At 49.3% G+C, this 26815-nt stretch overlaps 1 protein-coding gene across 1 annotated transcript in view; it reads right to left on the minus strand.

The window, feature by feature from the left end:
* Positions 1-720: 720 nt before the first annotated feature.
* Positions 721-26815, minus strand: part of NELFA (negative elongation factor complex member A) — a 28388-nt gene continuing 2293 nt past the window's right edge. The window contains exons 2-11 of the mRNA XM_049886603.1: positions 10815-10986; positions 9055-9216; positions 6969-7058; positions 5448-5578; positions 5293-5362; positions 4719-4807; positions 3591-3702; positions 2109-2392; positions 1790-1889; positions 721-1685 (exon numbers count right to left, since the gene is read on the minus strand). Of these exons, the coding sequence (XP_049742560.1) occupies positions 1501-1685; positions 1790-1889; positions 2109-2392; positions 3591-3702; positions 4719-4807; positions 5293-5362; positions 5448-5578; positions 6969-7058; positions 9055-9216; positions 10815-10986 (1395 nt within the window). The 3' untranslated portion in view covers positions 721-1500. The remainder of the gene's footprint in view (positions 1686-1789; positions 1890-2108; positions 2393-3590; positions 3703-4718; positions 4808-5292; positions 5363-5447; positions 5579-6968; positions 7059-9054; positions 9217-10814; positions 10987-26815) is intronic.

Consider the following 26815-nt stretch of genomic DNA (forward strand, 5'->3'; position numbering starts at 1 on the left):
AGAACCACCTTTAGGAATTAAACCTGTTCCATTAAAGTTAATGCAAAAAACTGTCAGTTGCCAAATGTCCTGGTCCCCCGAGAGCCCCCACGAGGAGTCCTCGGTGAATGCCCATCAGTGAGACACCGTCTCGCTGGGCATCGTGTACCCCATACCCTGTTGAGATGTGAACCGCCCTGTCAGAGATTAAATATAAACTTAAATGTGCCTATTGGTGTCTAAACTTCCTCCACCACGTAAGCCCCGGCCATAGCGCCTTTTAGGAATATCGGTGCTGCCACCAGTTTTGATAGTTAGGTTTGAAAACTTGAAGTTCACTTTTGGGGGGAATATACTGAAATGTAGATCTGAGAATTGCCAGTTGGGGAAAAAATAGCATTTAAAGTGGAAAGTTGTGTTTGGAAAATGGTGTATGAATATTTTTGTATTAAAAAAATTTTAAAGGCTTTTTTCTTAAACTTATTTGTATGTGAGGTTATGTGTTAAAGTTTGGGACTTTGTTTCTAGTTCTGGAGGGTTGTGGGTCACCGAGGCCTTGGTCCCACCATCCTCCAGTGCTTGCGACCCAGAGCCAGGTGGGCCCCCATCTTCAGAGTGGAATCACTCTGCCTTTGAATGCCACGCAGCTTTGGGTGACAGACAGTGGGACGGCGATGAGAGGGGCAGCTGCAGTCTGCATTACTCTGAAAAAAATTTTACTTTTTAAAAAAAGTGAACCTGGTTCCAAAATTGACATTCAAGGTGAAATGGTACCAGGAAGGGCCCCTCAGGCCTGCCTTCTCCACTGAGAGGACGGACAGGGCACCCAGGGGGTGGTGTGGGTCCAGGCTGGGGGCATGGCAACAACAAAGGATGGGCGGGCTGCCCGGAAACCCAGTCCAGGCGTTCTCAGAAAAGCTCAACTTTAATTATTCAGATCGTTTTACAATGAAAATAGGGACCGAAGAGTGGTCTGAATTGTTCATAGCTATACAAAAGACAAATACAAAACTCCCAGTGGGTGCGGGGTGGGTGCTGGCGGTGGACGACCCCAGGGGATCCATACTCCCCATCCTGGTGCCCGGGCCTTTGGTCCCCTCAACCTGAGGGGGAGGGCGTCGCAGCGAGCAGGACCCCTCACCCGGCCAGTGGAATTCCTCTAAGTAAAAAAAAAAAAAAGGAAAAGGCTAACAGGCAGCGCTGCAGCTAAAATTAGGAACGGATGTGACTGTTCAGGTTAATGCTCAAAAATGTAATATTAAATCCGAAAAAGCATCTTCAATCACACAAAAAAAACCCATATTAAAATTTAAAAAATAAGCCCAGAACACCCCAGAGAAATTAATCTAAAAACTTAAATAGGCTGGGGCTCGGCCACATGTCCGGGAGGCTGGGTGGAGGACCGCACCCGGCCAGCTGTCCATCTGTCTGTCTGTTTCTCGGAGCCCCGCGGAGTCAAGGCCCACAGAGGTGGCTGAGGGGCTGTGGTGGGCAGGGCGCGGGGCTGCGGGCGGCGGCCAGCTAGGACACGTTGGTCATGGGCTTGTACTTCTTGAAGCGCGTCCACTGGCCCGTGGCGTAGTTCATCTCGAACACTGTGTCCACCAGCATGGTGGTGCTGCCCTGGCCGTCCGACTTGGGCAGGTCCTCCGTGTGCTCGCTCAACTTGATCTGGATCACGTCCCCCTGCTCCTGGCACGGGTTCTCTGAAGGGGAGGGGCTGCTGGGCTGGCACTCCCCACAGTCCCACACAGGGCTGTCCCCAGGCCCTTACCCTGGCCGCCCCAGGCCCCACCCACCAGGGACATACCTCGGGAACCTGCCATGAAGCCCAAGATCAGGGCCTTCTCGGGCCGCGTGACTTTGTTGGCTGTCTTGAACATCTCCTGTGCAGCAAACATCTGCTCCTTCTGTGGGCAGGAGGCAGGCATGAAGGCTCCCACTGGACCACCCTTCCCTCTCTGGGAAGCCCAGGCAGGCTCCCCTGTGCCTCCACCCCTGGGTCTGGGGAGAGACTGGAGGCGCAGGTAGCTGAGGCCCCACCACCTACCTGGGTAGCTGGGGCCAGGCCTGCCCCGCGGGGACCAGGGAGCCCAGGACTGACTACTGGCCCACCAGGGCCCACCTACCGTGAGGGACAGGTTCTTCTTGGGCTGCTGCTGGGTTGGGGGCTGGGTCTGCGGGGCCACCATGGCCACTGGGGGTGTCTGGGCTGCAGGGGCGACGGCCGGAGGCGTGGTAGGTGTCAGGGGCAAAGTTGGGGTGGCGGACGCAGGCGTGGGCGTGACTGGGGTCAGGCTGCTATTGTACATGGGTGCTCTCTGCTTGAACTGGGCTGGGAGCGTGGGGCTCGGGGTGCTGGGCTCCTCAGGTGGTCGGCTGGCCTGCAGGCTGGCGTCCCGGGAGGGTGGCGCTGCAAGCAGAATGTGCACAGTGAGGCCCAGAGGGGGCTGCACAGGGGTGCCGCGCCCAGCTCCAGGCCAGGTCAAGGGGCACTTCTGGAAAGGCAAGCCCCCCTGGCTGCCACTCTTGGGACACACTCCAGGCCTACTCACCTGTCACCAACTCCACGCCCTTTACCCCCAGCGCTTGCCTGCTGCAGGTCTGCTGCCTACTTAAGGAGCCCTGTTTGCCTTCAGATCCCCGCCCATGGCGGAAGCCAGGGCTGCCCCTGCACCCCGTGGTGCTGTGGATGGCTGGCTCTGAGGTGCCTGCCAGGTCTGTCACGAGGCTGCGAGAGCCCTGCCCCCCACCCCAGCAGGCCCACCAGGAGCCCCGTTCTCTTCTCCCATACCCCTCCCCCAGTGCCCAGCTGGGCTAAGGGAGCACCAGGGTATCTCTAGGCCCAGAGTCTAGATTTCCTGCCTCCACCTTGTCCAGATTCTGCCCGCCTCCCGTAGACATGGAGTCTGGGCCTGGCCAGCTTCTGGGCAGTGGTGGGTTCCCATACCCTGGGCCCTGGTGAGAAAATGGGGGATGGGGGGATGTCCCTCTGGGACCCTTGGCCCTCAACCAGCCCTCCAGGCAAGCCATGCCAGGGCCAAGTACCAGGGAGGCAGAGCAGAACGCAGTGGAGGAAAGACCTCGAGAGTCAATTCAGCAGCTGAGACCAGCTCCTCCTCAGACAGTCTCCCACAGTTCTGGGACCCTTCGCTGGTGCCGGCCCTGATCCCTCACACAGGAAGGCCACCCCCTTGCCAGCAGGGGCCCCTGCCCGCTGGGTACTCCTGCTCACCCACCCACAAATGGGGATTCTGCTCCTATACAGCCCCCCAGCAGGCAGCGTCCTGTCTGGCCAGGACAGAGCCATGCTATGCCTGGCAGGCCCCCTCCACCAGGGCAAGCAGGGGCTGAAGGAGAACCCCCAGTAAAAAGCCTGCTGACCCCAAACAGCACCATGTGGGGTTGGCACTGGTGAGTCCTGGGAAAATGGGCAGAGACGGTCCTGGATCAGCCATCTCCCAAGAGAAGCCGCTCGGCTCTGCTCCAGTTCTTGAGGCTGGCCTCTGGGCCTCTGGCTGGCAGCTCAGCTACTCTGGGGGCCCTCATTTCCAGGCCGCTCATGATGGGGCTGGCAAGGCTGAGGGGACTGAGACCACCCAGCAACTTACCAGGCGGGGCCTCTGAGCTGGGAATGTAGGAGGACGCTGGGACCACACTGGGCGTGGCTGGCAGGTAGCTGGTGGAGGGCAGTGCCGGCTCACTGTTCAGAGACCCGAGTTTCTGGAAGACAGGATTCTGGTCCCTCTGGGAAGAGGCTGTGGCTTTTGTGTGCCCCACCCCGTGCGGACGCTGCACCTCCATGCGGTAGACACGATGGTCCAGTGGCCTGGCACTGGGTGGCGACAACAGAGCTCCCCCCGGGCTGGGAAAGGCGGTTCCTCAAGGCCACGAGGCCGGAGGCTTGGCAGCGCGGGCCCTATCCCCTGCCCCCGGCTGGCACCTGGACCACCCTCAGCAGAGGGGATGAGAGGCTGAGCAGCTCCTGCTTTAGGAAGGGGGGGTCAGGGAGCCTCCCAAACCAAGCGTCTTGGAGGGAAAAAGAAGCTCAATATGTTTTTCTTACCACAAAAGCACATGAAAAAAGGAAGTCACATTCATTTTAAGAAATCCAGAAAACACAGCTAAGCAAGGGGACAAGCCATCATCCAGAAATGCTGATGCTGTCCTGGCTCGCCCCATGGGTGCTGAGAACAAGGTTTATGCCGCATCACACACCCCACTGTTTTCTGAGCCGAGGCTCTGGGAAGCGAGCTGCCCCCTCCCCGGGCGCCATCCCCTGCCCACATGCAGGCAGCCCAGACTCTCGCAGGCGGCAAGGCCTTCACACCTGGCACCTCAGCCCGGGCCCAGCACCCCCCTGGCTCTATGCTGTCTCCCCCTGGCAGTGCCACCTCCTCCTGCGGAAGGGAAACCAAGGCCTAGAGGTGTGGGACCTGCCCAAGGAGCCCCTCGAGCCAGCGCGTGTGGCAGATACGAGCTTCAAGCCTATACCTGATGCCAAATCGGGCTCTTCCCGGCCCCATGCCGTCTCTCATATACATATACATATATATACATACATACATACGTACATATCTATACACATATGTACATACATATATATATACACATATATATTCTCGGATGGAAACATTTTAGTAGGTACCAATCGGACTGAAAGGGAGCTCATATCTGGCAGTGGGAAGATTCGGGAGGCGAAAAGGGGCGCCACGGCAGCCGCACAGCGCCAGGCCTACCTGTGTGGACACCAGGCCAGCCGCGTAGTCTGGGGTGGCATTCTCCACGACGGTCTCTTCCTTGGCTTGCTTTTCCACCACCTCTGTGTCTGCAGGCACGGCAGGGTCCTCCTTAGCCTCCCAGTGGCTGACCCCACTCTCCCTGTGCAGACCCAGTGGACCCCCTTGGCAGGGACAGAGCTTGCTGTCCACTTAGGGTCAGTTACAAAAGCGCCAAAATGCTCCACACCAAGCATGGGGTCAACCAGGAAGACAGCTGCTATATATGGTAACTTCTCTTCTGTTAAAGGCTAATTTCTTGTTAAAACACAAAACCCGTCACTAAGATGAGGAAAGTTAGCCCCAACCAGTAAAAGAGAAAGGGCCCAGAAGGAGCCTCTTTGTGTTGGGCAGGCGCCCCCAATCAGCACAGCAGCCCTGGGCCACACAAACTCTGGGCACAGGGCCCCCAGCCCTGACCAAACCCCCCCAGTCCGACTCCCAGGGCAGTGCCTGCCCCCCTGGAGTCCCCTAAGGCCAGGTCAAGCCAGTGTCTCGCCCTCTGTAGATGGGCAGGGTGGCCCAGGGCACGCACCTAAAGTCTTTCTTCTTCTCTTTGCCTCTCGGCCAGCGCCAACCATGTCCAGCTCAGAGATATCGAGTAGCTGCCAAAACAGACAGAACTTGACACTTTACTATGAGAGAAAGCACATGGGGCTGGTCTGGCTGGGGCGGGGACAACAGGCCCACCTTCACACCCCTCTCCTTCCGCAGTGGCGTCCTCGACGGCGGGATGGGGGTCCGGTTCCCGGCAGGGCTGAAGACGCTGGGGGTGGTGGGGCTGCGGAATGGCGCCTGCTTTGGGATGCCTTTGAGTGGGGCTGGCGGGGGACAGGCCCATCAGTGGTCTGGGGGCTCCAGGAGAGGGGCCCTGGCCCTGCAGGAGTTAGCTGCTCGTCCGACCAGAGACCACCACGACAGGCTACCCCGGGAGGGCTGCTATGCGTGCTCCCCCTTTCCACAGTGGGCAGGCTGCTCTTCCCGGCGTGGCTCAGGGGAAGGTGTACTCCCCAAAGACCTAGGGTACAGCACCCCACCCACATGCCCCTGGTTCAGGAGATAAAGCCCTGGCCCCCAAGTGGGCCCACACCACCCAGTCCCATTCACTGATTGCGTATTTATTTATGGGGTGAGGAGCTCCCTCGCTGTGCCCGGCCTGCCTAGAAGAGCCTGCAATGAAAGACTTTGCCCAGGCATCCACAGTGCCAAGGGGACCACTGTCAGTCTGATACCTTTGACGAAAATACTGAACAAACCAAAGACGTTGATAGAATGTGCTCTACAGAAGAAAACCCCATTGCCCTAAAACACAGTCTTCTATCAGCACAGACAGAACTCCAGGCTTAACCTTTAATCTAGCACCATCCTCTCAGGGTAGACATCTTACTGGTCCTCACGCTGTCAGGGGACCTCAAAGTCCATCATGGGCACCCAACACACCCCACAAGGAGAGACCCCTTCATCCCCCAGACCTCGCCTGATGGATGGTGACAGGGACAGGCTCTGCCCCGGGGAAGCTGCTCAGAAACACAGTATGTCCTTGCTGGGAGCTCCTGGCACGCACCCTCCCCACGTGCTCTCCCTCCACGCACCATCGCCCCCGTAGAGCTGTACACTCAGGTCTGGAGGGAAATAAAGGCACCGGCTTAGAACGCTCCGTGGAACCAGCTGGCAGCCACCTTTGCTTTGCATTAAGCAGTCTGTAGGTGCCTGGGGATGGCCAGTGTGTGGTGAGGGCCGTGCAGGAAGGGCACCCTCTGCTGACCTCCCTATCAGTGGAGAAACTGCTGGAGCCCAGCAGCGCGTGGCCAAGCAAGATGAGGCACAGTGGGCCGGGGGAAGGCCAGGAGCAGGTGCTACCACACACATAGTCACCCCCGGGCAGGGCTGTCACAGACAGGGAGGAACAAAACACATCCTGGTCTTCCGCATGGGACTGTGTTCACACTCTTCCTCACAGATTGTACTGGAAGTGGGAAAGCTTGTGAATTTAGTCCCGTGCGTATCCACAGGCTGCAGGGCTTTCAATGAGCCATCTGTCCAGACCCTAACGTTTCCACAACTTTGCTAACAAGGAAAGGACCTCACATCTGTCAGTGAGGCGACCGCTACCTGAGCTCAGGCAAGCCCAGAGATCTGACGAGTGGCAAGTGGCTCCCCACCCCACAAGTGCCCTTTTGCTCGCGCCTGGAGCCCCAGAGGCGGTCTTACTTGTCGTATCCATCTTGCGGAGCAGCCCCCGCCCCTTGGCATGGAAGGGCACCCCCGCGCTCCTCTTCAGCTGCTGGGCGGTCTCGGTGGCTGCAAGGACAAGGGTCACAGGGTCAGCACCTGCCAGTTAAACCGGGGCGTCTGCTTGAAAAGCCTGAGCTGTGACGTCCATGTGTGATTCTCACGCACAGACCCAGAGACTTGCTACACAAGCACCTGACCACTGAGAAGCCGGCCAGGAAGCTCAGAGAGCTCACTCCGTCTTCCGTGTAGAAGGCTCCCTGCTTCCCCACGGTGAGCTCCGGGAGCAGCATGGCCAAGCGGCCACCTGCAACATCGCCCAACCCCCCGGCAGGCAGACCACCCTTCCTGGACAGGGGACAAGGAGAGGAGGAAGGACCAGTGTCGGGTGAGGGGCTTTCTCTTGTCCCCTGCACGACTGGGTGGGAAGAGCTGGTGCAGAAGCGGTGTGGGGACCCTGGCGAAGCTCAGAGCTGGGGCCTGGGCTTCACCCCATGACCTGCGAGACGCCCCTCACCCCACCGTGTGGCTACAGAGTCTGGGGCTCCCGTCCTCCCACATGCACAGCAGGACGACAGGGACGAGTGAGCGTCCTGGCCTGGCTCAGTAAGAGCTAAAGGAGAAGGGGACAGACCCCAGGGGCCGCTGCCGGTGACGATGGGGACAGACTCCTTTTTGTGCCCCACGGCTGGGAGGCGGTGTGACTGCTGAACTCATGGAGAGGCCGAGCCAGCAGCTGAACGGTGCCTGAGGAGGGAGCGACAGCGTGAGCGCAGCCTCGCTCCCTGTAAAGGCTGCCCTGGGCCCTGGGTCTCAGCCATGCTGTGCCATGAGGCGAGCCACCAGGGCAGTGCATCCCTTCTGACCAAGAGTATGGGCAGCGGCTATGGGGGAGCCTCATTCTGATTCTCCAAAAATGGCATCATGCATGTGAATATTAACTGCCTAACCACTCAAAATAAAACTATGAAAATTTTGCTTTTTCTATCGATTGAAAGGATCAGTTTTGACTCTTCCACGCACACCTGAGTCAGCCGCCATTTGGGAAAACATTAAACAAAAGGACCAAACATCCTGCCAGTCAGACTGGCGAGTCGAGAAGAGTGTGGAGACGCCAGGCCACCGCCGCTGCTCCACAAGGAGCCACAGCCTGCCTTGCCAGGCTCCCTGCCGCTCCGGCCACGTGGCCCGCTGCACTACCAGCACCCGCTGCCTGCTGGGAAGGTGGGTAATGGCATGATCAGCTGGCACAGATGTCCCTTTTGTAAGAGAGATTACAGACATCTTAGCGGGAACATTCTGAAGTTTCTGAAGGAGATTTTCAGAATACTCCATACTGCATTTTCAACACTCGTTAAAAAAGTTAGGTAAACCTCTGATTGTCTTCTTGAAGAGACAGCCTATGTGTTTTCAGATGTAAAATGAAATGAAAAAAGTAAAGCTCACAGAAGTAAGATAAGCTACGATTTGCCCGGCTGTTGGCTTTCCTAGGCTCAGCCCTCTGCCCTGGGCGTGCACGGAAAAGTGGGCATATGAAGCGGGTGTGTGACATGGGTGTGTGAGGCAGGCGTGCACAGGGAGGGGGGTGCGTGACATGGATGTGTGAGGGGGATACGTGACACGGATGTGTGAGGCGGGCGTGCACAGGGAGGGGGGTGCGTGACATGGATGTGTGAGGCAGGCGTGCGCAGGGAGGGGGTACGTGACATGGGTGTGTGAGGCAGGCGTGCGCAGGGAGAGGGGTGCGTGACATGGGTTTGTGAGGTGAGTATACACGGCGAGGTGGACGCATGACATGGGTGTGTGAGTCAAGTGTATACAGCGAGGTGGATACGTGATGGGTGTGTGAGGCGGGTGTGTGCAGTGAGGTGGAGCATGTGATGGTGTGTGAGGCAGGTGTGTGCAGTGAGGTGGGCTTGTAACGTGGGTGTGTGAGGAGGGTGTGACGTGGGTGTGTGAGGTGGGTGTGTGACGTGAGCGCGAGGGGCGTGAGGTGGGTGTGTGATGCGGGTGTGAGGTGGGCTGTGAGGCAGGCGTGTGCCATGAGGCAGGTGTGGGCACTTACACTTCTGCAGGAGCTCTGCTCGCAGTGTGGCACTCTTGGGCTTCCTTTTCAGCTGGAAGTGCTTCACCGGGGGTGTGAGGGGTCCAGCCAGGGTGGTCAGGGCATTTTTGTTCAGGTACTGGCATTCCAGCGGCAGCATAGCTGATGCCTCACACTCGCCCACTGTGTGTCGAGAACCAACACAGCACGTTAGCAGCCCCTCACAGGGGAGGCAGCGATGTTGCGGGGTCATCACAGCGCATGGTATTATCTCCAACTGTGGTCGTTTCTGCTGTGCTTAAGTTCACACCGTAGTTCACACGACTGACTCCCCCACTTGTCTAGCTCCCCCACCAGCCACAAATCAAGGCCCTAAAAGAGGGCCCACTTGTCAACGATGGCATCCCAGTAAGGGGGGCTCTGCAGGATCCCTGGAGGCCAGAATGGGGCCTGTGAGTTCTAAGTCTGAAGCACCGCTGGTGCCGGGGAGCCGCAGGTGCACAGAAATACAGTGGTATGTGGAGGGCACTTTCTGCTTTCTTAAGGTCAGAATACCGACAGGTTTTTGACAAAACACATCCAAGCAAGAGGAAGACCACCAGCTCTCAGGAAATCTGTAGCCTTCCAAGGACGCTTGCCTCCGGTCTTCATGGGGCCCCGAGGCAACGGTCTCCCCTGGGCCTCAGAACAGGGCTCTGCAAACTTCCCGAAGCCTTCCGCCCACCCACAGCTAATGCTCAGGACCAGTCCCGAGGAGGGCAGCAGCTCTCTCAGGGCAGGGGCACCTGCATGACCACATCAGTTACATGAACCACCCGTGAGAAAAGCATGTACAAGTCGCAGAGCCCACAGGGAGAGGAGACCCCTCACCAAGAGGCCCGCCGGGAGCAGAGGCCAGGCCCCGTCACCCCATTCCTCCTGTGGGTAGCAGACCTGTAAACCCTTGTCCACAAGAGACTTGGGATCTGCGCAGGGTGCAGGAGAGACAGCACTCAGTAGGGTGTGCGCCTCTGCTCGAGGCGGGGTCCCACGTTAAACAAACCGGCAGGACAGAGAGCTCCTGGGTGGCTTCACAAAGCTCCAGACACACCTGGCAGCATGTATGCGATGACAAAGGAAGGAAGACCTGGCAGTTCAAGTGTGAGCAGCGCGTTGTGGGCGAGAAGAGGGACGTGGCGCCCTGCGGGGGATCCCACAGCCCTGTCTCTCTGGGGCCCTTCCTCCCTGGCGGAGCCCGTGGGCACGGGGTGACCCCTGAGAGAGCTGCCAGTTCCAACTCTCCCAATGAGGAGAGGAACTCAGAGAGGCTGACTGTCTCTTCAGCATGTTCTTTCAAACCGTTTGCGAACAGTTTCTAAATGGTTTTCCAGTTCATGCTCTGAACCACTGAATGGTTGGTCTTCTCAGCACCCATTTCTGAGCACCTACTCTGGGCACTGGAGATACCACCCTGAGTGAGCAGAGGCCCTGCCCTCAAGGGGCTGACTCTCTCATGGGGAGGGGCAGCCCATGAACTTGAAACAGTCAACAGCTGACTTCAGGTGAGGTAAGTGCTGTGACCACAGATCCTGTGGGCTCTTACGAGCATGTCCGGGAAAGACAGGCAAAAAGCCAGATGGCGGCACAGAGCGGGGTGGGGAAGGAGATGGGAGTATCGGTGCTATTTTAGGAACCACCACACCACACGTTACACAATGACATAATTCTCTAGATCTCAACTTCATTTTAGAAAACAAAGACCCATCTCCCTTCTCTCGATAAATTAAAGTCATGCAACGTACCCTTTTCTCTAAGTTCTCCTAAAATATCTTGCACGTTGGGATTCTGTTCTTCAAGGTCGAGGTTAAGTGAGCCCGTGTCGGGAAAGGACTTTAAAATGTCAGCCACCATGAGGACCCAGGGGTCCGAGTCCAGGGTGGCCAGCTGGATGATCTCGGTCAGGGCACCCTTCATCTGTGGAGAGAAGAGATGATGTTCTCAGTGTGGAGGGGTGGGGGTGAGTGGATGTCCCCTCTGCGGGCAGTTCTCAGTGGGGAGGGGAGAGGGGTGTCTACTCTGGGGGCAGTTCTCAGCGGGGAGGGTAGGGGGTGTCTACTCTGGGAGGCAGTTCTCAGCAGGTGGGATTTCACTCTGGGAGGGGCAGTTCTCAGCGGAGATAACCTGCCCACTCACCTTCTACTGGTAGCCCTGTCCGAGCCCCTTCCCTGGCTCAGGAGGGAGGCTGCACACCCTGGCCCCCAGCCCACTGGCCTCCTTCTGCCCGGCCCTCCTGGAACCACAGGCTGACCTTGGCACACCCTCAGGCTAACCCTGTACCCGGCCTTAGGGACATGTCCCTGCCCTCCAGGCCGATGCTCTGGAAGGAAGAGAGTGGGGTTATGCTCAGGGCCGTGCTCCACAAGGTCCTCAGCCAGGCCCACACCGTGGTCCCCTACTCACCACACTGCCCTCTGCTCTGACGCCAGCTGCCTACACGGCACTTCTTCCTCTGACTCCAACTACCCAGGGCGAGGCAGACCTCACAAGGCAGAAGGCACTGCCCTCCAGACAGCCACGTCTGCCCAAGACCTCAACACCCACCACAAGCTAGGAGTCCCCAGATATCCTCAACTCCTGACCTGCTAGCTACAAACTCAAGGGCTCCCTCCACCCCTTCAGGATGCCAGCCATGAGCTCGGGAGTCCCCAGGGCTCCCCTCACTTCTGACCTGCTGGTCCTACTACTCCCTTGGGTTCGATAAGTCACTAGAGTGACTCACAGAACTCACGGAAAACACAATACTTAGGGTTACAGCTTTAGTACGGCAAAAAGGGTGAGATTCAGAACAAGCAGAAAGGAAAGGCTCGTGAGAGCAAAGACTCCAATGCAGAACTTCCACGTTACAAAAAGGCTTCTCCTCCTCTCCCACGTGCACTGACGTTTTTCACCAACCAGGAAGCCCATGGAGCTTCTATGTCCAGGGGCTTTACTGGGGCCTCATTACACAGGCATGACTGCCTAAATCATACTGCACCCCCTCCCAAGTCAGTCAGTATCAGAGGCAGTCTTTTTAGCCGGCCCAGCCCCCACCTGAGTCACCTCATTAGCATAAACCTTCTGGTGTGGTCTGGAGGCCTCATCAAAGGCACTTCAATTACTGGGGAATTTCCAAGGTTTTAGAGGTAATCTTTCAGGACCTAAGGACAAAGACCAAATTCTTCAGGTAAATTTAACTTTAAACCCTGTAATACCAAATGTTGGCAAGGACATGGAGCAACTGAAACTCTCATATGTTGCTGGCAGGAAAGTAAAATGGTACAACCACTTTAGAAAACCACTTGGCAGTTTCTTAAAAAATTAAACACACACCTACATGTGACCTGGCCATCCCTCCCCTAGGTATTTACTCTAGGGGGTTGAAAACATACGTCCATACAAGGATGGATCATATACGTAGCATATCCATACAGTAGAGCACTACTCAACAATAAAAGCCAGGAACCACTGGTACACACATGGGTGCATCTCAAAATAATCATACTGAGCAAAAGAAGTCAAACCAAACAAGCACATTGTATGATTCCATTTATATCATATTCTAGAAAATACAAACTAGTCTATAGTAACAGAAAGCAGATCAGTGGTTACCTTACCATGGGGGGGAAGGGAAAAAAGGGGGTTACAAAGGGGCATGAGGAAACTGGGGGTGATGGATATGCTCGTTATCTGATCGTGATGATGGCTTTACAGGTGTATACTACCCTTTAAATAATACACACAGCTCATTTGAGGTCAATTATACCCTGGTGGTGCTTAAGAGCTCAGCTGCTAACTAAAAGGTCAGCAGTTTGAATACACCAGCCGCTCCTTGGAAACCCTATGGGGCAGTTCTATTCTGTCCTTCAGGGTTGCTATAAATCAGGATTGGCTCAATGGCAACAAGTTTTTATATCTCAATAAAGCTTTAAAAACCACCCCCAAAAGCAACACATATTTTTTAAGAACATACACAAAAAGACACAAATTAAACAGAATAGAATGGTTGTGACCAATGGGGGGAGTGGGAAGTGGAATTTTTCAAAGTAGGTGGCCAGGTCTTTCTTTTGAAGTGCCTCTGGCTAGATTCAAACTTCCAACTTTTCAGTGTGCAACTGGGTGTGTTTACTGTTAGTGGCACCCACAGACTCCTAAGAGAGGTGCAGAATGTTGTACTTCTTGCTAAATGCCGTCGAGTTGGTTACGGCTCACGGTGACCCTATGCACAACAGAACGACACAGTGCCCGGTCCTACGCCATCCTCACAATCGTTGTTATGCTTGAGCTCATTGTTGCAGCCACTGTGTCAATCCACCTCGTTGAGGGTCTTCCTCTTTTCCGCTGACCCTGTACTCTGCCAAGCATAATGTCCTTCTCTAGGGACTGATCCCTCCTGACAACATGTCCAAAGTATGTAAGACGCAGTCTCGCCATCCTTGCTTCTAAGGAGCATTCTGGCCGCACTTCTTCCAAGACAGGTTTGTTCATTCTTTTCGCAGTCCACGGTATATTCAATATTCTTCGCCAACACCACAGTTCAAAGGCGTCAACTCTTCTCCCGTCTTCCTTATTCATTGTCCAGCTTTCACATGCATATGATGCGATTGAAAATACCGTGGCTTGGGTCAGGTGCACCTTAGTCTTCAAGGTGACATCTTTGCTCTTCAACACTTTGAAGAGGTCCTTTACAGCAGTTTTACCCAGTGCAATGCGTCTTTTGATTTCTTGACTGCTGCTTCCATGGCTGTTGATTGTGGATCCAAGTAAAATGAAATCCTTGACAACTTCAATCTTTTCTCCATTTATCATGATGTTGCTCATTGGTCCAGTTGTGAGGATTTCTGTCGGTCAGTTTGTCATACTGTGGGGGTTTGCGTGTTGCTGTGATGCTGGAAGCTATACCACCGGTATTCAGATACCAGCAGGGTCACCCATGGAGGACAAGTTTCAGCTGAGCTTCCAGACTAAGACCGACTGGGAAGAAGGACCCAGCAGTCTACTTCTGAAAAGCATTAGCCAGTGAAAACCTTATGAATAGCAGCAGAACATTGTCTGATATAGTGCTGGAAGATGAACCCCCCAGGTTGGAAGGCACTCAAAAGATGATTGGGGAAGAGCTGCCTCCTCAAAGTGGAGTTGACCTCAATGACACTGTACTTAGACACCTCTTATCTGCTGCTCTGCAACTGGGTTGGACATCGAGGCTGCTTCTCTGTGTAAAGCATCTTAGGTCCTCTAAGTGGGATATTTCGTTCTTACTGATAAAATTTTGAGCAGCGAAGTTTCTAAGAGTCCATGATTTCAGAAAGCAAAGTTTCTCAGTGAAGAAGACAGCCACAGTGACTAAAAGAAGGCGGATGCGATAGAACTTCCCAGCTGCAGTGTACCCCTGGGAGCAACGCTGTTTCCTGGTGACTGCAGCTGGCTGTACCTGTCTGTTACTCTGTGCTGATGACTGGCAGGGCAAAATCCTACTGTCCAAGCTAGTTTGTACTTTCTCAATATTAGAAGCACTCAGAGAAAAAAGGTAGAGAGTAACAGCAAGTCTGATAGCTAATTTCCGAACAGTATCAATGGAAGCCAGAAGATGGTGGGACAGAATCTTCAGCAGGCTGGAGAAAGTAGTTTTTGTCCTAAAAATTCTATAACTAGCAAAAATATCTTGCAAGAATGAAGGTGAAATGTAGACATTTTCATATAAACAACATCTGGTAAGGGTTCATCACCAGAGGACATCCGTATCCACTGAAGGCAGGCTGGGAAGCCAGAGGAACACGGACATAAAAAGTGGCAAACGGGGTAAATCTAGACAAAGAACGAGGGTGTACCATGGGGGCTAGGATATAGACTGTTTATGCTATTGTCCTGCATCTTAAAGTCAGGATGAAAGTAAATGGAGTTAAAGTATACCAAGGTCACCATCGTGTCTGAGAGGGGCTGAGGGCATTGACTGACTTCAGACTTCGATAAATTAAGTATACATATTATACTTTCTTCATCAGGGAAGATCAACTGCTAGAAAATGACATCATGGTTGGTAGAGCTGAGGATCAGAGAAAATGAACGAAACCCTCAATGAGATGGGTTGACACAATAGCCCCAACAATGGACACAAACGTACTAGCGATCACGAAGACGGCACAGGACCAGGCGGTGTCTCGTTCTGTTGTCCATAAGGTTGTCGTGAGCTGGAGCTGACTCAATGGCAACCGAAAACATTATAATTTCTAATGAAAACATCAAAAATAATAAAAAGCGATGGGGAGGGGAGAGAACATGACGCTATGCAATCTGAAAGAAGAAAGGAGGAAAAACCCAAAAAGAGCAGGACCAAGAGAAAATACAAAATAAGATGACATATATGAATCCAAATGGAACAATTATATCAAACATCAATGGACTTAACACTCTAATTAAAAGACAGTGCCAGACAGATTAAAAAAAAAAAAAAAACAACTACATTCTGTTTGACAGAAGTAATATTATAAACTAAGGATACAGAATGTTCTATCTAAAAGGATGGGAAATATATATATAAAGACTAAGCAGAGCACGGAAGTGAGAGCCGTGGTGCAGTGGCAACCACAGAGAGGGCCAGGCTGGATCTGAGCACAGAGCACGGAGCAAGAGGTGAGGGCAGCGTCCTCGGCACACACTGGGGCCACTGGGTGAGTCTTCTACACCTGGACCCAGATCGCGCGTCACCACAGAATCTGTTAGAGAACAACACATGGAGTCGATGGCCTTGGCTTGCGTCTTCCCCGAAGACACTTCCGCACCAGGACGGATAAACAGGCCTCTGTCACGACGGGCTTATTTTTTAAATACAGAGACACAAAATGTTTTGTTTCCTAACTCAAATCTTTAATAATTCAACACTCAAGAAAATGGACACCATGTAGTTTGTGGCAGCGAAGTGCAATGTGAAGAAGTCTGCCAGGATGGGAAACCAACTTCAGACTTCTCAGGAGTGCAGAATATTTGGCTCCTTCAGCCTAAAACTCTTAATCCACTACCTTGGTTTGAATACACACTTGTATTTTAAAAACTGTAACATTAAAACTTATTTACGAAGAATATAAAACTGAAAGTCAATACTCAAACATCTCCCCACAAGGAAGTCCCCAGGCCCAGATGGCTTCATTGTCAAGTTCTACCGAAAATATAGGAAGACACAGCCCCATTACTAAGCACACTCTTCAAAGGAAAACATACAGCTCCTTGTACAAGGGTTAGCATAACCTCAAGACCAAAATTTGACAAAGACATCCCAAGAAAGTGAAACTATAGATCTCCACAGACATAGAGCCAAAATTCCTATATAAAATGCAAGGATGTAAAATGTCTAAGTTGAGTTTTGATGTGTCCTATGGAGAAGGGCCCCCGGCCTCTGTCAGTTCGTTGTGCTGCGGTGGCTCGCGTGTTGCTGTGATGCTGACAGCTATGCCATCAATGTTTTACTCTACCAGCAGGGTCACCCATGGTGGACAGGTTTCAGCAAAGCTTCCAGACTAAGACACACTAGGAAGAAGGACCTGGCGGTCAACTTCTGAAAAAATCAGCCAGTGAAAACCCTACGGACAGCAGTGGAACACTGGTGTGGTGCCGGAAGACGAGCCCTCAGGTTGGAAGGCACTCAAGATACAACTGGAGAAGAGCTGCCTCCCCAAAGTAGGGTCGATCTTAATGACGTGGATGGAGTCAAGCTTTTGGACCTTCGTTTGCTGGTGTGGCACAACTCCAAAATGAGAAAAAACAGCTGCAAACATCCATTACCGATAGGTATGAGAAATGTCCGAAGTATGAACTAGGAAAATTGGAAGTCGTCAAAAATGAAATGGAACACATATGATCACTATTCTAGGCTCTGGTATGAGTGAGCTGAAACGGACTGGTATTGGATATTTTGAATAGGAAAATCACATGGTCTACCATGCTGGGTATGACAAATTGAAGAGGAATGGCATTGCGTTCTTCATCAAAAAGAGCATTTCAAGATCTGTCCTGAAGTACAACGCTGTCAGTGATAGGATAACATCCAAATGCCTACAAGGAAGACCAGTTAATACGACTATTATTTAAATTTGTGTACCAACCACTAATGCCAAAGATGAGGAAATTGAAGATTTTTACCAAGTTCTGCAGTCTGAAATTGATCAAACACGCAATCAGGATGCATTGATAAGTACTGGTGACTGGAATGCACAAGTTGGAAATGAGGAAGAGGGATCGGTAGTTGGAAAACATGCCCTTGGTGATAGAAACAATGCCGGAGTTCAAATGATAGGATTTTGGAAGATCAACAACTTCTTCATTGCAAATACCTTCTTTCACTAACATAAACGGCCACTATACACATGGACCTCGCCAGGTGGAACACACAGGAATCAAATCGACTGTATCTGTGGAAAGAGACAACGGAAAAGCTCAATATCATCAGCAAAAACAAGGCCGGGGCCGACTCTGTAACAAACCATCAATTTGCTTATATGCAAGTTCAAGTCAAAGCCGAAAAAAATTAGACTAAATCTACCAGAGCCAAAGTACGACCTTGAGTAAATCCCACCTGAATTTAGAGACCATCTTAAGAATAGATTTGACGCAATGAACACTAATGACTGAAGGCAAGTTGTGGAATGACATCAAGGACATCATACACAAAGAAAGGAAAAGGTCATTATAAAGACAGGAAAGAAAGCCAAGGCCAAAATGGATGTCATAAAAGACTCCGAAACTTGAACACAGAGAAGCAAAAACAAATGGAAGAAATGATGAAGTAAAAGAGCTCAACAGAAGATTTCAAAGGGCGGCTTCAGAAAACAAAGAAAAGTATTATAATGAAATGTGCCAAGACCTGGAGTTAGAAAACCAAAGGGAATAACAAGCTAGGCATTTACTTCTCAAGCTGAAAGAACTGAAGAAAAAAAATCAAGCCTCAAGTTGCAATACTGAAGGATTCCATAGGGAAAATATTGAATGAGGCAGGAAGCATCACAAGAAGACGGAAGGAATAGAGTCACTGTAGCAAAAAGAATTGCTCGACCATTGCAGGAGGTAACATATGATCAAGAACCAATGGAAGAAGTCAAAGCTGCACTGAAAGAATTAATGAAAAACAAGACTCCAGGAATTGACGGAATACCAATTGAGGTGTTTCAACAAATGAATGCAGTGCTAGAGGTGCTCACTCGTCTATGTCAAGAAATTTGGAAGATAGTTACCTGGCCAACTGGCTGAAGAGATTCATATCTGTGCTCTTTTCCAAAGAAAGGTGATCCAATATAGAATGCAAAAATTACTGAAAAACATCTCACACAAATAAAATTTTGCTTAAGGACATTAAAAGGGTTTACAGCAGTACATTCATAAGGAACTGCCAGAAACTCAAGGTGGACTCAGAAAAGGACGTGGAACAAGGGTATCATTGCTGATGTCAAATGGATCTTGGCTGAAAGCAGAAGATACCAGAAAAATATTTACCTATGTTCTACTGACTATGCAAAGGCATTTGACTGTGTGGATCATAACAAATATGGATAAAATTACAAAGGATGGGAATTCCAGAACAGTTCATTGTGCTCATGCAGAACCTGTACACAGACCAAGAGGCAGTTATTTGAACAGAACAAGAGAATACTGCGTGGTATAAGGTCAAGAAAGGTGTTCATCAGGGTTGTATCTTTTCACCATACTTATTCAATTTGTATGCTGAGCGAATAATCTGAGAAGCTGGACTATACGAAGAAGAAGAATGGGACATCAGGATTGGAGAAAAACTCATTAACAACCTGCAATATGCAAATGACACAACCTTGCCTGCTGAAAGTAAAGAGGACTTGAAGCACTTACTGATGAAGATCAAAGACTACAGCCTTCAATATGGATTGTACCTCAGCATAAAGAAAACAAAACTCCTCACAACTGGATCAATAATCAATATTATGATAAATGGAGAAAAGACTGAAATAATCAAGGATTTCATTTTACTCGGATCTACAATCAACACCCATGCAAGCAGCAGTCAAGAAATCAAATGACATATTGCACTGGATAAATCTGCTGCAAAAGACCTCTTCAAAGTGTTAAAAAGCAAGGATGTCACTGTGATGACTATGGTGCACCTCACCGAAGCCAAGTTATTTTTTATTTTTTAATTTTTTATTGTGCTTCAAGTGAAAGTTTACAAATCAAGTCCGTCTCTCTCATACAAAACTTTATACACGCCTTGCAATGTACTCCTAGCTGCTCTGCCCCTAACGAGACAGCACACTCCTCCTCCCCTCCCCGTATTTCCGTGTCCATTCAGCCAGCTTCTGTCCCCCTCTGCCCTCTCATCTCCCCTCCAGGCAGGAGCTGCCCACATAGTCTCATGTGTCTACATGAGCCAAGAAGCTCACTCCTCACCAGTATCATTTTCTGTCTTACAGTCCAGTCCAATCCCTGTCTGAAGAGTTCCAAGCCATGGTATTTTCAATCGCCTCACATGCATGCAAAAGCTAGAAAATAAAAAAGGAATACAAGAGAAGAATTGATGCGTTTGAATTACGGTGTTGGAGAAGTACGGTAGACTATTCCATGAGCTTCCAGAGGAAGGAACACGTCGGTCTTAGAAGAAATACAACCAGAATTCTCCTTAGAAGCAAGGATGGTGAGACTTTGGTTTGCTTACTTTGGACAAGTTATCAGGAAAGACTGAATGCTAGAAAACGACATCATGTTTGGTAAAGTAAGGGGCCAGTGAGAACAAGGGAAACCTTCAGTTAGATGGGCTGGCAAAAAATAGCCACAACAATGGCCTTGCACATAAGGTGGCACAGGGCCAGGCAACGCTTCCTTGTGTCATACGTTCAGGTTACCGAGAGACGGAGCCGAGTCCACGGCAACTAACAACGAGAACGCCAGTGGGTGCAGGGTAACGGAAACGCCCTGAAGTTGACCGGGGTGGTGGTGGCACAGCCCTGCGAATCTATTAAGGCCCATAAATCGCACATTCTCAATGAGTGAACTGTACGGTAGCTGACATGCTTCAGTAACCAACATCAAAGACCCACTGCCGTCGAGGCAATTCCGACCCACAGCGACCCTGCAGGACAGAGTAGAGCTGCCCCATAGGGTTCCCAGGGAGCGCCCGGCGGATTTGGACTGCCGGCCTCTCGGTTAGCAGCCGTAGCCCTTAACCACTACGCCACCAGGGTTTCCTAAAGCTGTTAAAAAAAAAATCACGATTAAAAGATTTGAAAAACAAAAAAATAAAAAACACCTTTTTAGGAATAGAAGAGACCCTCCTGAACCAGTTAACGAGCATCTTCAGAAAGTCTATAAGAAACACAATACTTGTTGAATGAACATTCAAAGGTCTCCCTGTGTGATCGGAAACAAGACAGGGCACCTTTCATCCCTCTGTTTGACGGTTTACTGGAAGCGGCTGGTGAGAGCAGGAAGGTGAGGAAAGGAAACAAACGGTAAAAGGTATAAACACTAGAAACAAAATAATTATGCACAAGAAAAATAAGAGTCTACAGAAAGATTATTACAATTAGTATGATTTTAGCACAGATGTTATTCACAAACTTATCTAATAATCACCTAGGTTTCTATATACCAGCAACAGAAAATAAAACTTTAACAGATACCATTTACAACAGCGTGGAAAGCTATGAAGAACTTAGGTGTATATCTGGGTGGTGCAAAGGGTTAAGTGCTCAGCTACTGACCAAAAGGCTGGTGATTCAAATCCACCCGGAAGCACCTTGGAAGAAAGGCTTGGCGACCTACTTCTGAAAGGTCACGGCCACTGAGAACCCTGTGGTGCAAGTTCCGCTGGGACACACACGGGGTCACTGAGTCAGAGTGGACTTGACTTTTTTTCTTTTTTTTAAGGCATATGTCTAACAAAAGATGGAAAGCCTCTATAGAGAAAATCATAGCACGTCATCAAGGATATTAAAGAAGACCGAATAGAGAGACATGCTTATATTCACAACTTGAAAGAGTCAACATTATTGAGGTAATTTCACTCCAGAATCAACTATAAAATCAACTCAGTTTTAATCAGAATCCCAACAGGCAGTGCAATCTGTGAGGAAGAATATAAAATATGTACGAAGGTACAAAGGGCCAGGAATAACCAAAAACTGCTCCTTAAGAAGAACAAAAGGAGAAGACTTGCTCTATTAGCTATCACGGCCCATTAGAAAGTGGCAGTAACTGACTTAGCGTTACCACAGGGATACACGATAAAAGGACAAGACAACAGAGCCGAGCCCAGAAACACCAGGGCAGGAGTGGCGGTGCAGATCAATGGGAAAAGACAGTCTTTTCAGCAAGTGGTGCTGGAATTACTGGGTATCCATGTGGAAAATACTCAGACTGGACTTCCAACTTCATACAAATATCAACTCCAGGAAGACTAAAGATTCAAATATCAAGAGCAAAGCTATACACCTACTCCTCTCTTATCAACATGGTTAGGTTCCAAAGACCAAGTCTGTCTTAGGCTGGGTGCTCCAGAGAACCAAAACCAGTAAAGTGTATAAATATATGTAGAGACAGAGGTTTATATCAAGGAAACAGCTCATGAGGTTGTACAGGCTGGAACGTCCCAAGTCCGTGAGTCAGGATGGAGGCTTCTTCTGATTCAGGTAACCGCAGGGACTGGTGAACCCAAGATCAGCAAGTCAGACAGCAAGGCTCTGGTTCACATTATGTGAAGATAGATGAATCCCAAGATCAGCAGGCAAGACAGTAGGTAAGCTGCTAGCTCCAGTCCCAAGAACTGGAGGTCAGATGAACAGAAGCCAGCTGCAGAATCCAGAGCAAGCAAAAACACATGAGCCTTGCCAGAAAGTCCATCTATATTGGATGCAGGCCACACCCCCAACGAAACTCCCCTTCAACTGACTGGCCACTCACAGCATATGGAGGTGATCACATTATATTAAATCTCATCATGGAAGTGATCACATCATTATACAACTGCCAAACTACATCACAACCGTCAAACCAATGAGAATCGTGGCCCAGCCAAGTTGACATGTAACCTCAACCATCACAAGGTTATGCGAAAATCACCATTATATGAACATGGAAGATGACCACAACAGATCACAAGATGGAGGATGACTACATCATTACACAACTGCCAAATTACATCATTACATAATTACCAAACCACTGAGAATCATGGCCTAGCCACGCTGATATATAACCTTAGCCATCACAGCCAACGTTACTTTCACCTTGTACCTCAGTGTTCGTTACTGCCAAACAACGTTGTTAATGCGCAAAATTGGCAGCAGATTTTCACTATTGTTGTAAATGTGAAATGTCAGATAACAAGATAGTCAATAAGAGAGAAGTAGGTGTATAGCTTTCACAAGATAGCACAGGACAGTGTCTTCCTGGCCTTGGCCTAGGGAAGCATTTCCCAAGCAAGACACAAATGGAACCAATCATAAGGGAAAAGATGAATACATCTGTCCATATTAAAACTAAGAACTGTTCATCCAAAAATTCCATGAAGAAAGTTAAGTCAAGCTACACTGGAAGATAGCTGTAACATATACAGCTGACAACACTGGTATCCAGCATTTATTAACACAAAAACACCCCTACAAAACAACGCAAAAAGACAATCAGGAGGAAAATGGCAACGAATTTGAACAGACAATTCACAAAAAAAACAAACAGTGAATTAACACATGAAAAGACGCTCAACCCTTCTAGTAATATGGCAGATACACATGCAGGCCACCAAGCAATACAGCCACAGGACTGGAAAATTTTGGTGAGGAGTATAAATTGGTACAACCACCCTGAAACTCGATTTGGCATAATCCTTACCTGTTGCCTTTGAGTTGATTCCCACTCATGGCTACCCCATGTATTACAGAGCATAACTGCTCTATAGGGTTTTCTTTGCTATGATCTTTACAGAAGCAGACCACCAGGCCTTTCTTCCAAGGTGCTGCTGGATGGGTTCAAACTGCCAACTCCAGGTAAGAAGACCTTGAATACCTCTGAAACTGATTGAACATGCAATCAAAATACACTGATAATTACTGGTGATTGGAACGCGAAAGTTGGAAACAGAAGATTTCAAAGGGCGGCTTGAGAAGACAAAGTATTATAATGACATGTGCAAAGAGCTATAGATAGAAAACCAAAAGGGAAGAACACTCTCAGCATTTCTCAAGCTGAAAAAAAAACTTCACAAAAAAGTCCAGCCTCAAGTTGCAATACTGAAGGATTCTATGGGGAAAATATTAAACAATGCATGAAGCATCAAAAGAAGATGGAAGGAATACACAGAGTCGTTATACCAAAAAAGAATTAGTTGATGTTCAAGCAATTCAAGAGATAGCATATGATCAGGAACCCATGGTACTGAAGAAAGAAGTTCAAGTTGCTCTGAAGGCATTGGCGAAAAACAAGGCTCCAGGAATTGATGGAGTATCAATTGAGATGTTTGAACAAACAGATGTAGCACTGGAGGTGCTCACTCGTCTATGCCAAGAAATACGGAAGACAGCTTCCTGGCTAACTGACTGGAAGAGATCCATATTTATGCGGATTTTGGAAATTACAGAAGAATATCATTAATATCTCTAGGAAAATTGGAAATCATCAAAAATGAAATGGAACACATAAACATCGATATCCTAGGCATTAGTGAGCTGAAATGGACTGGTATTGGCCATTTTGAATTGGACAATCATATAGTCTACTATGCTGGGAATGACAACTTGAAGGGGAATAGTGTTGCATTCATCGTCAAAAAGAACGCTTCAAGATCTATCCTGAAGTACAATGCTGTTAGTGATTGGACAATATCCATACACCTATAGGGAAGAACTGTTAATATAACTATTATTCAAATTTACGCACCAACCACTAGGGCCAAAGATGAAGAAATAGAAGATTTTTATCAGCTGCTGCAGTCTGAAATTGATCGAACATGCAATCAAGATGCATGCGAAAGTTGGAAACAAAGAAGAAGGATCAGTAGTTGGAAAATATGGCCTCGTTGACAGAAAGAATGCCGGAGATCAAATGATAGAATTTTGCAAGACCAATGACTTCTTCATTGCAAATACCTTCTTTCACCAACATAAACGGCGACTATACATATGGATCTCGCCAGATGGAACACACAGGAATCAAACTGACTACATCTGTGGAAAGAGATGATGGAAAAGCTCAATGTCATCAGTCAGAAGGAGGCCAGGGACAGACTGTGGAACAGACCATCAATTGCTCATATGCAAGTTCAAGCTGAAACTGAAGAAAATCAGAGCAAGTCCACGAGAGCCAAAATATGACCTTGAGTATATCCCACCTGAATTTAGAGACCATCTCAAGAATAGACTTGGCGCATTGAACACTAGTGATCGCAGACCAGACGAGTTGTGGAATGACATCAAGGACATCATCCATGAAGAAAGCAAGAGGTCATTGAAAAGACAGGAAAGAAAGAAAAGACCAAGATGGATGTCAGAGGAGACTGAAACTTGCTCTTGAGCGTCGAGCAGCTAAAGCACAAGGAAGAATTGATGAAGTAAAAGAACTGAACAGAAGATTTCAAAGGGCCTCTTGAGAAGACAAAGTAAAGTATTATAAAGACATGTGCAAAGAGCTGGAGATGGAAAACCAAAAGAGAAGAACACGCTTGGCGTTTCTCAAACTGAAAGAACTGAAGAAAAAATTCAAGCCTTGAGTTGCAATAGTGAAGGATTCCGTGGGGAAAATATTAAACGACGCAGAAAGCATCAAAAGAAGATGGAAGGAATACACAGAGTCATTATACCAAAAAGAATTAGTTGATATTCAACCATTTCAAGAGTTGGTATATGATCAGGAACCGATGGTACTAAAGGAAGAAGTCCAAGCTGCTCTGAAGGCATTGGCGAAAAACAAGGCTCCAGGAATTGATGGAATATCAAGTGAGATGTTTCAACAAACAGATGCAGCGCTGGAGGTGCTCACTTGTCTATGCCAAGACATATGGAAGACAGCTTCCTGGCCAACTGACTGGAAGAGATCCATATTTATGCCTATTCCCAAGAAAGGTGATCCAACCGAATGTGGAAATTATAGAACAATATCATTAATATCACATGCAAGCAAAATTCTGCTGAAGATCATTCAAAAACGGCTGCAGCAGTATATCGACAGGGAACTACCAGAAATTCAGGCCGGTTTCAGAAGAGGACGTGGAACCAGGGATATCGTTGCTGATGTCAGATGGATCCTGGCTGAAAGCAGAGAATACCAGAAGGATGTTTACCTGTGTTTTATTGATTATGCAAAGGCATTTGACTGTGTGGATCATAACAAACTATGGATAACACTGCGAAGAATGGAAATTCCAGAACACTTAATTGTGCTCATGAGGAACCTTTACATGGATCAAGAGGCAGTTGTTCAAACAGAACAAGGGGACACTGCATGGTTTAAGGTCAGGAAAGGTGTGCGTCAGGGTTGTATTCTTTCACCATACCTATTTAATCTGTATGATGCTGAACAAATAATACGAGAAGCTGGACTGTACGAAAAAGAACAGGGCATCAGGATTGGAGGAAGACTCATTAACAACCTGCGTTATGCAGATGACACAACCTTGCTCGCTGAAAGCGAAGAGGACTTGAACCACTTACTAATGAAGATCAAATACCACAGTCTTCAGTATGGATTACACCTCAACATAAAGAAAACAAAAATCCTCACAACTGGACCCATGAGCAACATCGTGATAAACAGAGAAAAGATTGAAGTTGTCAAGGATTTCATTTTACTTGGATCCACAATCAACAGCCATGGAAGCAGCAGTCAAGAAATCAAAAGACACATTGCATTGGGCAAATCTGCTGCAAAGGACCTCTTCAAAGTGTTGAAGAACAAAGATGTCACCCTGAGGACTAAGGTGCGCCTGACCCAAGCCATGGTATTTTCAATCGCATCATATGCATGTGAAAGCTGGACAATGAATAAGGAAGACCGAAGAAGAATTGATGCCTTTGAATAGTGGTGTTGGCGAAGAATGTTGAATATGCCATGGACTGCTTCAAAAGAACGAACAAATGTGCCTTAGAAGAAGTACAACCAGAATGCTCCTTAGAGGCAAGGATGGCGAGACTGTGTCTTACATATTCTGGACATGTTGTCAAGAGGGATCAGTCCCTGGAGAAGGATATCATGCTTAGGTCAGCGGAAAAGAGGAAGACCGTCAACGACGTGGATTGACACAGTGGCTGCAAAATGAGCTCAAGCATCACAACGATTTTAAGGATGGGTCAGGACCGGCAGTGTTTCGTTCTGCCGTGCATAGGGTCACTATGAGTCAGAACCGACTCGACGGTACCTAACAACATTATCCAAAGAACAAACTGTTGCCATCGAGTCAATTCTGACTCATAGCGACCCTGTAGGACCCTGTAGGATAGAGGTGAACCGTGTCATATGGTTTCTAAGGCTGTAATCCTTCCAGAAGCAGACTGCCACATCTTTCTCCTGCAGTAAAGGTATTATGCTCTAGGAAAATGCATGCTTAGAGGCAGCTGAATACATACACAATAATGCTTATAAAAACATTACACACAACAGCGAAACATGGAACACAACCCAGATGCCTTCCTACGAAAGAATGGATAATGCTGTGTGCTCATACAATGGAATACTATTAAAAAAAAGCCAAAAACCAAACCCAGTGCCCTTGAGTCGATTCTGACTCATAGCTACCCTACAGGACAGAGTAGAACTGCCCCACAGT

This window comes from Elephas maximus, chromosome 5 (genome assembly GCF_024166365.1).
Source record: "Elephas maximus indicus isolate mEleMax1 chromosome 5, mEleMax1 primary haplotype, whole genome shotgun sequence".
Lineage (NCBI taxonomy): Eukaryota > Metazoa > Chordata > Mammalia > Proboscidea > Elephantidae > Elephas > Elephas maximus.